At 36.0% G+C, this 12,046-nt stretch overlaps 1 protein-coding gene across 12 annotated transcripts in view; it reads right to left on the bottom strand.

The window, feature by feature from the left end:
- PPIP5K2 (diphosphoinositol pentakisphosphate kinase 2) overlaps window positions 1-12,046 on the bottom strand; it is a 48,663-nt gene that overhangs the window by 12,077 nt on the left and 24,540 nt on the right. For 8 of the 12 annotated variants that reach the window (XR_007200778.1, XR_007200779.1, XM_048290731.1 and 5 more), the window contains exons 17-25: window positions 10,754-10,936; window positions 8,724-8,865; window positions 7,934-8,157; window positions 6,256-6,383; window positions 5,940-6,054; window positions 4,571-4,678; window positions 4,368-4,484; window positions 3,012-3,185; window positions 424-597 (exon numbers count right to left, since the gene is read on the bottom strand). Coding sequence is in view for 10 of the 12 variants with exons in the window: in XM_048290731.1 (XP_048146688.1) it covers window positions 424-597; window positions 3,012-3,185; window positions 4,368-4,484; window positions 4,571-4,678; window positions 5,940-6,054; window positions 6,256-6,383; window positions 7,934-8,157; window positions 8,724-8,865; window positions 10,754-10,936 (1,365 nt within the window). In the remaining 2 variants the exon portion in view is untranslated. The remainder of the gene's footprint in view (window positions 1-423; window positions 598-3,011; window positions 3,186-4,367; window positions 4,485-4,570; window positions 4,679-5,939; window positions 6,055-6,255; window positions 6,384-7,933; window positions 8,158-8,723; window positions 8,866-10,753; window positions 10,937-12,046) is intronic. The other 4 variants (XM_048290733.1, XM_048290732.1, XM_048290728.1 and 1 more) reach the window with 1 other exon arrangement.

The following is a 12,046-nucleotide window of genomic DNA, read 5'->3' on the forward strand; positions in this document are numbered from 1 at the left end:
GATATATGCAAAACAAGTTTTGAATAGCGACATGAAGTACCAGATAAATTATTTTAAATGGCATTGGTTGCAATTAATTTTTTTTTTTTAATTTACCTACCACCAAATTAAGCAATGCTGGTTTTAAAGTCTTAAAGGACAACTAAACCAAAGCATAATTCTCTTTCATTAGGCAGTACACTAAGTCTTTTTTACTGTGGTAACATTTGCAATTCCTATAAAGAAACCAAATTTTTATGAAAACGTGTAAAACACTCAGTGGAAAAACATGCACTTGCTCTTTTTCCCCCAAACATTCTTGGCAGTAATTTTAAGAAGTGGAGGTATTGCTCGAAATATAATCCATACAAAGGGATTAGATGTCCTTAAAGACAGTTGTTGCTTGGAATGCATAAAATGTTTAATGAAGTAAAGTTTAAAAACCTGTTGCCATGAGCCAAAAATACTGGATGTGAAAGCCAGTGATTTAGGGGAGACAGGGGAAGAAGTGATTTGTTCCCCTGATCTGCGTCTTCGACGCCCAGTACCCACACCACTGGTGTAATGCAGCCAGGTACCAATACACTCTGGGCTAGACACACTCAGGGGGCTCTCTTCCTGGAAGTGAGAAAGGGGGTAAAAAACAGCAAAGCATGCAAAGTTAGATTCAACAGAGCCAAATGAACAGAAAAGAAAAAAACCCAATCTGCTTGCACCCTTTTATATATTACTTTTAAAACTATTAAACAGTGAAGAGAGAAGAATAATAATACAATATTATAAAGTTTTAAGTTTCACTTTTATCTTTTCATCCAACTGTATCTTTTACTACAACACTTCAACCAAATTTCTGGTAGACTAATATTAGATATGAGAGAAAATTATTTGTTATCAATAATTGATTCATAATTTTAAGAATTTTTTACATGTTGGAAACAACTTTTGTTACCCTTGACATACTGTTTAATAGTTTTCCCCTCCTAAGTACATTAAACTTTCCTATTTACTACTTAATAGTTTCCATTTCTAGTCTATAAGCTTATCTGAAAGCTTCTTGTTTTTAAAATTGCCCTTGAGACTTTACAGTTGACTCACTGGTAGTAGCACCAACCTAACTGGTAGTAGTTTTCCAAACTTAAAAATGTCCTAAAAATTATGTGATCCTGGACACCTTATCAGGACTTCAAGGGAGGACAGTGTCAGGCTAAGCACCCCCACAATGTCTCCATCATTATGTATCATTAGCAATTAACATTTTTTGTAATACAGAGTTTCCTTTCCAATGTCAATGAGCTTTACATTCTTGTTTTACTACTATAACTCAGCTTTTTTTTTCTTTTCATGACTCAGTCACAGTTGCAGTCCTTCTGTAAATATTGCTGACTATAACCCAGATTAAAACTTCCATATAGTCTCACACCTGACAGTGTCCTTTCTAATTAATGGACGTAGGTGAAAAGAGAATCGCCTTACAGGAGGAAAAAAAACCCAAGAAAATAAAAGGAAAAAAAAGAAAAAAAAAAGAAAAAAAAAGGAAAAGAAAAAAAATTTTAAAAAAAGAAAAAAAAAAGTTCAAGGCAGTTGCAGTTTAAGTTGCAGTGACTTTTTTTGAATTGCTCCAAAATGCCGTTTAGTTTAAATATTCCAAATACTAGTTTTGCAGATTTCAGTAGGCCAGATGAAACTTCCTATTTTACTTGTAAGAAAAAAATGGTTTATAGTGTAAGTTTTCTCTAAATCATCTACTTCCTTCCAGCAAATAAGCAAGCTCTGAATGCTGAAACACATTCCATTTAAACATATATTATCTGCACAGTCAAAATTTGGCAATTTGTGCTCCTGATATCTTGTGAAAGTTAACTTGCATATAATTTATGAAAATGGTTGAAAGTCTGAAGTAATAGACTATTAAGTTGAGAATAAGTGAACTCATAGCTAGGAGGGGAGTTTGCATGATCATAGTGGAAACAGCTTTTAAAAATCAAAAATATTGATGTTGTGAGCATTTGTTTATGAAAAAAGTTGGAAATAGAAAATGTAAGACATTAACATTTATTATGTCTGTTAATTTATGGAAGTCATGTGAAGTTATACAGATATCCTTACAGAAGGGAATCATGCATCTTTTTCTCTCCATACTGCCAATAACAAAGTGGTTTGCAAATCTGTAATACTTTTACTGCATACAGACAACTCATTCCCAACACAAATATGAAAGAAAAAGCTTTTGGTGTGAATCTTCATTTCTGATGGTTTTAAGCAACTGAAAATGAGGCAATGAGAAGCTGTTAGTCTGCTTCTAGCATTAATATCACAGAAGTGCCACTATGCACCATCTGAAATTTTCCACTCAACCATCCCAATGGTATCAGTGATAGCTGTGCATCCCCCCACCTCTGTGACATTAAGCCATATCTGTGAAGCACACCTAGATGTCATGGCTTTCAAGACAGCAAACTAGATTGTTCAAGATGTTATCTACAGAATTCATGAAACACAAACCCCAGTCCACTTAAAAAAAAAAGCTTCCACTTTATCTTCTTACCTTCAAAAGCTTGACAAGTGGAGTCACTTTAACTCCACGTGAAAGCAAATACAGCAGAAGATGTCTCATTTCCTGCACCTCCCCTACCACCCTAATCCCTCTGTTCCCTTTCAGCACAATCACCCTGAAAGTTCGCTCAATTCCCAGTAGTAGCTGTTTCGTAAGGATGAATAGAAAAGCAATGTATGTTAGTTTGTAGATGTAGGTTTAGACTGAAAGAGTCTTCATTTTCAAATATCAACTTTTCTAAAATGGCTTGAAAAAAAAGAAGGAAGTCTTATCACAGAATAGTAATAATTTTAAAAAATAGCCCTTCAGAGAAATTACTGCCATGGAGGATTTCCCACTGAGTAAGGGCAAAACTTTTGTGACAGGTATCATGCTGGTTCTGTGTAATCAAAAGCAGAAGTATATTTGGTTTTGTTTTCTTAAAAGCAAGCAAAAGTTAATGTCTTTGACAGAAATTATCTGGAACACAAACACTTACTTCAACAGAACCAATCTTCCTGGATCTTGGAAGGGGTGACTTTCTGTGTATGTGAATTGGGTCTGATACCATTGGCTTGAACATCACTATTGATCGATCCGTTTCATCTCTTTTAGGAGCATGTGCCTCCTCATCACTATCAGTTCTCTGAGAGGTTTTCTTTGAGCCTTCATTCTACAGGAAATACATAATTCATTCTTAATTTGTCTGCACACCTTCACACATGTAGACGAAAGTGGCTCTCAAATAAATATTCTGCATAAAGATAAAGCAAGCTGATTTTAAAAATACAAGATGCAAATCACATATTGTAGGGTATGCCCAGCCACTGCCCTGAAGGGATGCCTGCTGAGATAAGGAGATTGCTCAATCTCCCAGCAGAACTCCCCGGGAAAGCCAACCACTTTTCAGTTACGGCAAGGAGAAGACAAACCCAGAATCCTCTGGGAGACCCTATGCAGATCCTTTGTAGCCCATTGGCCTTTACCCTCTGACACCCACCCCCTGTATAAGAGCTAGCCCCCTGCCCCTGCGAGGGCAGAGAGATGCTCGTCCCTGGCTCCCCTTCGCCGAACTAATAAAGCTACCTCGTGCGGAACAGCTACAGGGGCCTCTTGTCTCTCTCTCTCCCTGGTCTGGCCTGGAGGCTGCCCTGCAGAGCTGAGCTGAAATCACGAGCTGACAATCACTGAAGAGCTGACAGCTTCTGCACGGGCCCTCCTAGCCTGCAGCTGAGGGAAGACACCGGGCTTCGGGAAGATGTTATCTTTTGGGACCATCTCTCCAGACCGGTCCCCTCTTCCTCAGTCAGAGCTACTGACCCCTCACCAGCTGTCATAACATATTACTGAACTAACTGCTCTAGACTTTAATAATCTACATGTGTTTCTTCTATCTTCTTCTATGTAGAAGAATTCCAGCCAAGCTTTGCTCTGCTCCCTTTCTCAAAAAGCAGTGGCAACTCCATGGACCTGACCATACATCTTGGAAAATACGAATCCTTCCTCAACAATCTGCATTCATAAACATGCCAAACTACTTTCTTAAATATATCTTCCAGCTGCCAGAGTATTATTCATGTGACACTCTGATGCTGATATCACTTCTCTTAGAGTATTTTGTATTTCTAGTAAACATTCTGGCAAAGCCTTAGAACATCCAAATTATCTGTGTCCTTATTTCAGTCCCCATTCCAAATGAAAAATATTGGGACTACTTATCTTTTACTGCACGTTTTTTTACCAAAAAAAAAATCACACTTGTATTTTTTATCTAACGATTTTACAGTGTTTATTTTAGGTTGTCCATATCCAAAAAAACCTAAGTTTTGCTTTATAGAAAAGCATAATTAATTACCTCTCTGGAGGCAGGTCGGTATCCATATCCAGATGGTAAATTTTTATCTTCCTCACAGCCTTTAGCTCCTGGACTGAAGTGCAGCTCTACATGAAAACGTTCTTCCGAAGAAAGTTCCTGAAGTAAAATAATTAAATAGGCTTATACTTTAATACATAGCTCAGCACCACTAGTTTCTGAAGATATTTATCCATTTTAAATACCTTGTTTGGATCCTCATAAAGCATGATAACAATCTGTGTCATGTAATTGAGTTCATTGACCACATTTAAGTAATCCATAGCTCGTTTCCATTGTTCATCTTTTGATTCCTTATGGAGAAAAAAAAAAATCAACAAATAAAACTCAGTTATTTTCTTTTAGAAGACTGATGATTTCACTTTTCCGCCATTTACATAGATTTTCATAGCAGAAGTGCAAAGCTCATAATAGCTATGGAAATTGCAAAACCAAAAAAACCAATTATGAACCTCCATGAGTGACTTAAAATTGGTCATCAAATGACTGAAAAGAGCAGAATTTTCATAATTTATTTCAGTGTGTCTTTCATGGTTTTTTGCCAATGATGATATGTGGACAGAGGCACTGTTTTCAATTCTCCTGATAAGAACTGCTAATTTTGCAATAAATTCATTTCAGCTAGTATATTGTGAAAAATGTTTTTAGATATCACAATAACAAATGTATCAGTCAAACAGAGTAAATGAAGCTTGCTAGTATATAGAAGAGATACAACCATCACATCCCAAACTACTTAAATGAATAGTCGCTTTTTCATGCTGTAGGAAAGAAAGCATTTAGTAATCCACCTTAAAGAAAAATTAAAAGTTTATCAGACTAAAACTTGGAGTGTACCTGCTGTAGCATGTCACAGAGGTTTAAAAATGCTTTTGTCATCACTGAGTTTAGTCATCCATTACCAGAAACAAATTATGTCAATACAGCAATTTGAAAAGTAGTCTTTAGTCAAGTTGCATCTTACAAGCAGACAGGTTTGTGGTGCTGCATATATCATCTCCAAGAGCTCAGTTTAAGTAATTTCTGAATCTGGAGACCTTGTCTTTTCCAGTGTTAAAGACAACCAGATGGAGAATAATGCACCACCTTTGTAGTATTCTATAACAGTACAGGAAACTAAGAATAAAATTCATTGTACAGGAGGAACTTTGTACTCTATGAGCAGCCTTGAAATTAGGTAGGGATGTCCTGACAATATTTCAATGGTGAAAAATAATAAGCCAGTGCAAAAGTAAATTCAAGAGAACCCTGAATGACAACTTGAGAGTAGAAGTTGGAAGAATTATTGGTGACAATAGAAGACAAAAAAAAGGTATGTGGCCTTTCCACATCTATTTGTGGAAATAGGGAGCCAATGGAACACAGCCACTACCTTGATGGAAATCAGCATGCTAATTAATGTGCAATTTGCAATATGTTTCTGCATAAGTAATAGGAAATCAAATGTTTGAAAAAATATGATAAATTTCAAAGACACTTAAGCTTTCAATTGATACAGTCATAGGAAGATTCAGGTTCCTCTCACAATATCAGAACTTCAACAGAGAAACTCACATCACATAAGGCACCATAGCGAAGGGTGGATAACAGGGAGTGGACATGACTCTCACTGGTGAAATACAGCCGGGTACGAACATGGCGTTCTGGGGACATAACACCCCTGGAGTAGCTTAAAATAAAGAAAAATGTTCTTAGACCATGATAAGATGTGTCCCTATTTTTAAAATAAAATTTATTCATTTAAAATAAATGAATAAATTACACTTTCTAATTTCTATGAGCTAAAAAGATACTTCAACTATGAAAGCTATAGAATATCTCTAATTTTTATGGGAATTAATGTAACCATGTAAAGATGTAACTGGCTTACAGAGGGTGAAGCTTATTTACAGTGTCATCATCTTGAGTTCTCTGAAGGTCAGAACGAATTTTTCTGACCAGAGGAGTGCAGTAACCTTTGGCAATCTCCAATTTCTCAGCTTTTGAAATACCGTATTCCTGTGTAAAAACAAATTGACTTTTAAAACTCAGTTAAAGATTAAAATACCTCCTATTTCAAAACTTCTATAGTAAAGCATATTAGTTTGCTCCGGCTGCAAACCATTTTGTTTAACGTTTTTACTACATATGATTACTGATGGAGCTTCAACTAACAAGCAGTTTGCCTTTTTGCTGGTTGATTTTATACAGAGAAACAGTTCTTCATTCACTAGTTAAACCAAAGAAGTGGATTTACCTTATGGTATGATAAAGCTCTTTTTCTTAACCAAAACATCTACAGAGTCATTCCCCCTTCTTGTCACCATCTCAATCTCCTATCCTGCCCCCACAAAGCTTTTTTTTTTCCTTTAACAGTCAATAAAGAGACATACTTGGAATGTCTGTCTTAGTTTGGGGTAAACCACCCCAGAGAAGATCTTCTATTTACATCAAATAATAATACAAATGGTATTTATGTACAACTGGGAAATTATTGATTATATTAGATTTTATAATATCATCAATATTTTAAAATATTTCTTCCAGGAGCTTCATGTTCTGCGCTGCACATGCTACGAAAGTGCTCTCACAGTTAGAATGAATCTTCTTGTTACCCTAGAGAGCAACATAAGCACTCTTCCTTTGCATTATGTAGGCTATCAAGTTTTCTTTGTTTATCTTCTTTTAGTATGTGTCCTCATTTTTACCTGCTCTCCTCTAACTTTCTCTTCAAAATTTCAGCTTAACAGACCCACAAAACACAATGCATTGTAAGCATCATTACTACTTTTGTCCTCCTTGTCAAGAAGCTTGAGAGATGGGGAGAGGAAGAACTTCCTTCAAATGCTGCACGCCATACGGGTAAAGATGTCTGTTACAACAGTGCTCTGTAACTGCCAGGACACTTGGGGAAAGCTTTAGTCTGTTCATTCTGTCCTGTTATCACAAAACAATTTCATGTTCTGCCACCTAGAAGATTTTGGAGCTAACCCACGTTTAACAGCCTGCAGAGCATGTAAGTTTAACTTGTCCGCTTCTGGCCTGAAATTATATGGAATTTAATGTCTACATTCATATCATGGAGTGTTAGCATTTTGAAAAAATAGAAAGGTCTTTTTAAATTAAAATTGTTTAAAATAAGTTAAATTACATAGATTAGGATTAACAGTGTCAGTTGCAAAGAGCCCAAAAATGTCTATAAGCAGGAGAAACAAAATTAAAAGCAATGTCAGAAAACAGAGTTATTCACAAAGGCTACAGTTAAATCTATGATGAATGGTGGAGATGAACCATTTTATTTTAATACACTGCTGTAAAGGAAGGAGGCATGTTCACACTTTAAATTTCTAGAAGAATTCACCCTGAAAACAGCTTAATTAATTATGAATCAAATTTTTCTTAAAAAATCCCAGTCAACTTGCTACTGAAAAATAAGAGATAATGTCAAAGGCTTCTATTATTGCAAAATGTGGGAGCTTCAAAAGAAAATACAGAGTACACATTTTCACAAAAATTTTAAAAAGCATTTATTCTACACTTTCTTCTATTTAATAACTGAAAACGCTTACCTGAGGAATCACAATGTCAGCTAAAGCTTTTGAAAGCCTATATAATTCCATTGTGTTTTCTAATTTTAAGGATCCATTGTGTTGTACATCATATTTTATACAGTCATAAATATCAGGAATCTTGCTAATATCATATCTTCCATTTTTTGTTTTGAAGTCTTTTTCCAACTTGGCCCACCTGCGCAACATCAGTTCTAGAGTTTCACTGTGATAGAGCTGAATATCTGGATAAACACACATCTCTTATAAGTAATTAAGGCCATTCAAGTAACAAAAGGACATTTTAATTACATAGACGTAACAACTGAATTATAGAGGGATCAAAATAAGTTAACTGCATTACCATTACAAAGAAGGGACAGCTGGGCATAAGGTTAATTTTAGTGCTGAAAGCATCACAACTACATGGCTCCACTATGATGGTCAAAAACACTGCTGCAGAAATGCACCACTGGCCCTTAAACATAAGATGTACCTATATAACTTAGCCTTAGTACCCCAACTGTTCCTATTACTTTTGTGGAATGCTAAGTTTCAAGTAACTAAGACAAGAATTTCTGCAAACATTGGAATTTCTGACCACCACAGAGCCCTTACTTGCAATATAACCACGTTCCTCCTTTTTATTTTAAAACTGTGCTATGAAATCAGACTGTGAAAATCCTTAATTCATTATTGATTGACTAATGTTCTGCTAAAAGTGAGGTTAGTGAAGAAAAGTTATGTTACAATTCTCTTTCATATATGTTAACTAGAGAAACTAAATACAAGTATAAAAATGTTTCAGTACCTGCAGACTTCGGGTCTTCCATTCTCTGCCTGATCTGAGAAGTCAAGCTCTGGATCAAGTAATAGACCTTGTCACATGTCTTTACAGGATTTTTAATAACCTGCATTGATTTTATCAGTGAGATGCTTCCAGATGGAGTAAGCTGCAATTTGAGATAAACACAGAATTAACTGAATAAGAACTATATTTGAAAGACCTGGTGAGATAAGATGGAACATGTCAAAGATTCCAAGTATTGGGGAAAAAGCACTCAAGCAGGTTGCTTATGAATGAATATTTTTACTAATTTATCAATTATCTATTACCTTTGAGGCGTTAATACATCAAACAGTAGTACCATTTACTAGAGATTCAAAGGCAGTAAGAATTTCATAGGGCAATTAATTCAATACAGTAAATGTGAGTAACTACAAGAATTCATAAAACCATTTCTGTTATTCCAAGACAGGAAAATTGGAAAGATGTTTAAAACTTTGTATATACTTAGCAAGCTTCCATAACTTCAAGTAACTTCTGAATTCAAAAACTTACAAAAAATTCTGTTAGAACTGTTGTCATTAGGCTACACGCCTCACAAAGTATTTTTTGCTCTACAGGAACAACCAGATCTGCAATAGTAACTGATACCTTAAAAAAAGTCTGCCTGTTCCTGTCCTAGGGTTTTGTTTCTACAGGACTGCAGGACACAAACACAAAAAGAAAGCCTTTAAATGCACATATACCAACAACATATGAGATGTTCTTCAGAACTTAATTAATTATAGAAATGGTAAAAACTACAAACTATCACCATGAAGGTGACTGTCACTAAAACAATAGAATCAATGTATGTGTGAGGCTTAGCCTCATTTTGTTCAGAAAAGTCTACAGAATCCAAAGTGATCAGTGATATTAAACAGCAATTTGTACACAAAACACACAATTATTTGCACTTTCCTCAGTATCCTGAAATGGATAGAGTAATTTGGATATGGAAAACTTCTGCTTTCTACCTAACAGTAAGCAGTTCCTATCTTCCTAGTATCATGAAGTAAATCAAGAAATCGATTTATTTATACATAATAGGGAAGGAGACACAGGAATAAATCCCATACAATTTTCCCAAATCACAAGTAAATTTAAAAGCCTCCACAAATAAACGAAGTTTTTATTGCTTAATAATGCCAAGGGTAACTTTCAGTGACTGAAGAGCAATCTATTGGTTCCAGCCACATTTCAAACCTGATTATATCAATACAACAAACATCAATAAATCCTTGCATTTTCCAATTACTGTTGAATCCACTGCTAGCAGTGGTTTGCATGATACTTTACCTATTTAAATGAATCTACACAGAGTATATACATGCCAGGTATATTATTCTTCATTAATTTGCTCTCAATACTTTTTGAAAAATAGCAGTTTAAGCTTAAACCTCATCTGAGGACTTGTATTTAGTTGTTATATGAGACAGAGTAAGGCCAATTGAAAGAGAAAGAAGTTTCTTAACTATAACAAACAGTACATTTAAAACCAGGAAAAATGACTGTTCTGTACCAAGTCAACATAAACTATATTACTATGTGCTAATTCAGCATGTTAATGAGATATTTCATTTCACTGATTAGAAGTATTCTACTGGTTTTCAGTATCTAAGTCAAAAAAAAAGACCCTACAGCAGATTAACTACTGAAACAACTGCAGTAGGTAGGCAAACATTTTGTTACACCACACACTGTCAAAGTAAAATGTAAACAATATAACATCATTTCTTGAATAATTCAAATATTTTTAATGGAACAGTGAAGAAGAGTTACAAACGAGATCCCTGTCTAGTCCTCCTTCAAAGTTTGTAGCTATTCTGATTACCCAAATCGCAGGACAAAGTATCTACAGCCACAATTGGTACAGCCACCTTTGCAGCTCAAACTATTTGCAAGCACCCAAAGGATTTTGCAAAACAGATACATAAACTTACTGCTCATTACTTTTGCACAGGAATTTTCATAAATATTTATTTTATTTAATGGGAAATTAATCATATGCTAACCTTATCATAGTCATCAGCAGTAAATTCTCTGTCTCTCTGGAGAATTTCATGGAGCCTTGCTTTAACACGATGTTGACAGCTGCTTAAAGAATCACTGTCACTGTCCAACAGACCATTCATATTAGCACTTTTTACCATCTGGACAAGAATAGGAGTCAGCTCTCCCTCTAAGGCCAGTAGTCCCTGAAGCAAACAATACAATTACTCAGGCAAATAGATAAAAATGAAAATATGAAGATCTTAAAAAAAAAACCACCACCCAAAACACTAATTTAAATTCAAGATCGTATCACTTGGCTATGGGTTAGATAAACAGAGGCATAATGCATGTATTTAGAGAGAAATGGCCCCCTAAACACTGCTAGTGTGCAGGGTTGATACAGATGGTAAAGAGTGATGGTGACATGTCACAGAGAATGCTCCCCAGCACCAGCTGTTCAAGTCTTGGACTTTGGGGAGTGCAGGTGCCTTCTCCCTGAAGCTGGAAGCAACAGCTGCCTGATTTGTGGGTGACATGCTTTGCTCAAGGATTTGTGTTACCAGAGAGGAGCTAACAAACCAAATAGCATCTGGCAGGATAAACAGGAGATACACAGGGTCTTACAGAGACTCTACAGAGGCAAAAGCCCAAGCCATGTGAGTCACAGGACAATCACAGGCCTTGAACAAGAGGTGAATAGAGAATTCCAAAAGGAAGAAGGTTGGAAACTTTTTGACTTTTCTGGCAATGGAAGGGCTCTGGAATAATGAAGGAAATGGTGTGGTGCCTTTTCAAAGCTGCTGACCAAGGAAAAGCAGGTCAGATAGCTGAAATATTTCTGTACAAACACATGCAGCATAGAAACAAACAGGAGAAACAGGCAGTCTGAAGACTTGAAGAGCTTTAAGTTAATTCCAATTACAGAAATACGGTAGAATAGTTCACACAAATTGACTTTTGCTACAACTAGATATGGGACCTTTTGGAAGCCAGGTAAACAGGGCAGTATCACGGTAGGCCTCAGCTACAGACCATCCAAATTAAGAGGGGAAATGGATGAAACCTTAATAGAGGCAGAGAAAGCCGCCTAACTGCAGGCCTTGTTTCCATGGGTACTCTTGGCCCTGGATACCTCCATGGCAATATTGAAGGGGACAAGCAATCAAGATTTCTGGGAAACACCTAGGATAATTCTTTGACACAGGTTCCTGATGAACTATTAAGCACAGGCATTGCCCTGGACCTGTTACTCAGACGTGTCAGGAAAGTAAAGGTAGGTGGCAGTCTTGGTAATTGAAATCTGATGTTCTAAC

The sequence above is a fragment of the Corvus hawaiiensis genome, chromosome Z, assembly GCF_020740725.1.
Source record: "Corvus hawaiiensis isolate bCorHaw1 chromosome Z, bCorHaw1.pri.cur, whole genome shotgun sequence".
NCBI lineage: Eukaryota > Metazoa > Chordata > Aves > Passeriformes > Corvidae > Corvus > Corvus hawaiiensis.